This window comes from Trachymyrmex cornetzi, unplaced genomic scaffold (assembly GCF_001594075.2).
Source record: "Trachymyrmex cornetzi isolate Tcor2-1 unplaced genomic scaffold, Tcor1.1 scaffold16, whole genome shotgun sequence".
Taxonomy (NCBI): domain Eukaryota; kingdom Metazoa; phylum Arthropoda; class Insecta; order Hymenoptera; family Formicidae; genus Trachymyrmex; species Trachymyrmex cornetzi.
This window is the reverse complement of record NW_017296201.1, coordinates 6,783,016-6,785,503: the sequence shown is the minus strand read 5'-3', so window position 1 is coordinate 6,785,503 and position 2,488 is coordinate 6,783,016. Positions and strand designations below refer to the sequence as shown.

The following is a 2,488-nucleotide window of genomic DNA, read 5'->3' as shown; positions in this document are numbered from 1 at the left end:
ATATATATATATATATATATATATATATAATTCATTATCTGTATTCAATTGTTTTGTCTCATATTTACCTATGTCTTCCAGTTTCTTCATCATATACTCTGCGCACAATGCTCTGCCTTTTTTCCCATTCCTCTTTTGTCATGGGTGCCATGGCTTTCCCTCTTTCTATTACATTTGATACAATTTCCTTCATTTTTTCCTTTCTATCTTGAACTTCTTTATTTCCTTTAGACTTCTTCTTACTGTGTCCTTTTTTTTTGGATACAGATTTTTTAAATTTCTTTTTCAATTTCTTCTTCATCCGTTTTTTCTTCTTCCGTTTTTTTAAAGCTTTCTTAAATTTCTTAGCTTTCTTTCTAGCTTTTTTCTGCTTCTTTTCATCCTCTGAGCTATCAATACTGCTGCCACTATTACTGCTGTTAGTATCACTACTACTACTGCTGCTGCTGCTGCTGCTGTTGCTGCTGGAACTGCTACAGCTACTATCGCTACTACTGCTACTGATACTAGAAGAACTAGAAGTAGACGAAAATCTTTTCCTCTTTAATTTCTTGTGACTTAGCTGAGTTATATTTTGTATATTTTCCACTTTTTTCTTCTCTTTTTGTTTTACATGTTCAACTATTTCTGTGTCATCTTTTATTGAATCAGATTTTTCTATCTTAGAAATAGATCTTGGTCGATTCATTTGCTCTTTTGAACTACCCTCTCGTGACAGCTGATTAATTGTATTGTAGTTAGTATTTCTATAATTTGGTATCCTGGATCTGTTATGGTTAAACGTTCTTTCAAAAGATCTGCTATATCTACTGTAACGATAATTGTTATATGCATTTCTATTTCTATTATAATAATTATGATGTCTATAAGGTCGTGAATAACCGCAATCTCTTTGATTATTCAAAAAGTTACTGTGCCTCCGATTGTAAAATCTATAATCGTTACTATATTTTCCACTTTTTCTTTGCAATTCTCTGGTTTCATACTTTTTAGTTTTATTTTTCATATCCTCATCTCTATTTTTCTTTGCTTTATATGTATTTCTCTCCGAGTTTGAAATATCAGAAGAACTAGAACTATTGGAACTACTTCTACGTTTTGACTTCTTTCTTTTATCCTTACTACAAACATTTCGTCTCTTTCTGTTCTTCTCGGAATCATTGGAAGAAGAAACTGAACGTCTCTTTACCTTTGCTTTGTCAAATGACTCTGTCTCCATAGCAGGTCTCTCCAAATTATTCATCATAATGTGATAATCTATCAAAAACAAGTTTAATTTAAAGATAATCTAAAATCATATAAAATCAAATCCATTAAGATAAATAATTTGCATAATTAAATCTTCTATTTTGCATGGTTGAATATGATTGTTCCATTTCTTGTATAAATACAAAGTCTGTTATTCTCGATAAAATGTGTTTATTTCAATAAAATATATATATGCGTAATCATCTATAAGTCACGGAAAAGACTTGGCTTTCTAAGCAAATTTCGATATTTACTTATTACAATACGTTACAAAAACCTAACCTTCTCCATCATGTTTGTCAATCATTACATCTTGTCGTAAAACTATAGTGCCAAGAGAACAAATAATCTATCCTTTTCCTATTTATTGATATCTATCAAAAGATTGACAATTTATTAAAATATGCTAAATAATTACCTGCTCATCACTCTCTAATCATTCCCTCTATTCAATCTCCATCATTTTCGTCAAAGAAAACTCGAAGCGGCGCACAAGACCGGCAAAACTGTTTTTTTTTTTTTTTTCAGGGTACGCTCCTATGGGATATGGAACTCCAGATATGCGGAACTGCGGAACATTTGTGATTGGTCGTGGCTGCATTCCGCCGATTCCGTTTCGCTGAAATGTGTTTTCCTATGCTGGATTCACACTGGATCCGACGTGCGTCGTACGACGCTCTGCAACCAATCAGAAAGCAGAATTTTATTTTGTATCGATGATACGAAGCATCCTATTTTCTGATTGGTTGCAGTGCGTCGTACGACGCAAATCGGATGCAGTGGGAATCTAGCAAATCTAGCAAATGATGATTACAAGCACTTAATGCTGGATTCCGATGATACGAAGCAAAATCCATCGGAATCCTGTTTTTTGATTGGTTGCAGAGCATCGTACGACGCAAATCGGATACAGTGTGAATCCAGCATTAGGGCCTGTTTCACCAACTCCGGGGTAAGTCCGGATCTACAATAGATTTTTAAGCCTTAAGCCATAAGAAATGGACGAATCACAGTCGATTAGTCCGGATCTACAATAGGTGTTTTATGCCTTATGCCGTAAGAAACTGATCAATTACAGTCGAATCCGAGAAGAATAAGCGACTGTGATTCGCCCATTTCTTATGGCTTAAGGCTTAAAACCCTATTGCAGATCCGGGGTAAGGTTGCGTTCGGATTCCCACCCAGGTGTTTCTCGGGTGTCATGTCATCCTTGTTTAATATGTAATATTTTTGAAGTAAT

At 34.3% G+C, this 2,488-nt stretch overlaps 1 protein-coding gene across 1 annotated transcript in view; it reads right to left on the bottom strand.

The window, feature by feature from the left end:
* The window catches only part of LOC108758796 (ADP-ribosylation factor-like protein 6-interacting protein 4), a 2,878-nt gene extending 974 nt beyond the window's left edge, over positions 1-1,904 (bottom strand). The window contains exons 1-2 of the mRNA XM_018503922.1: positions 1,667-1,904; positions 69-1,257 (exon numbers count right to left, since the gene is read on the bottom strand). Of these exons, the coding sequence (XP_018359424.1) occupies positions 69-1,246 (1,178 nt within the window). The 5' untranslated portion in view covers positions 1,247-1,257; positions 1,667-1,904. The remainder of the gene's footprint in view (positions 1-68; positions 1,258-1,666) is intronic.
* Positions 1,905-2,488: the final 584 nt, after the last annotated feature.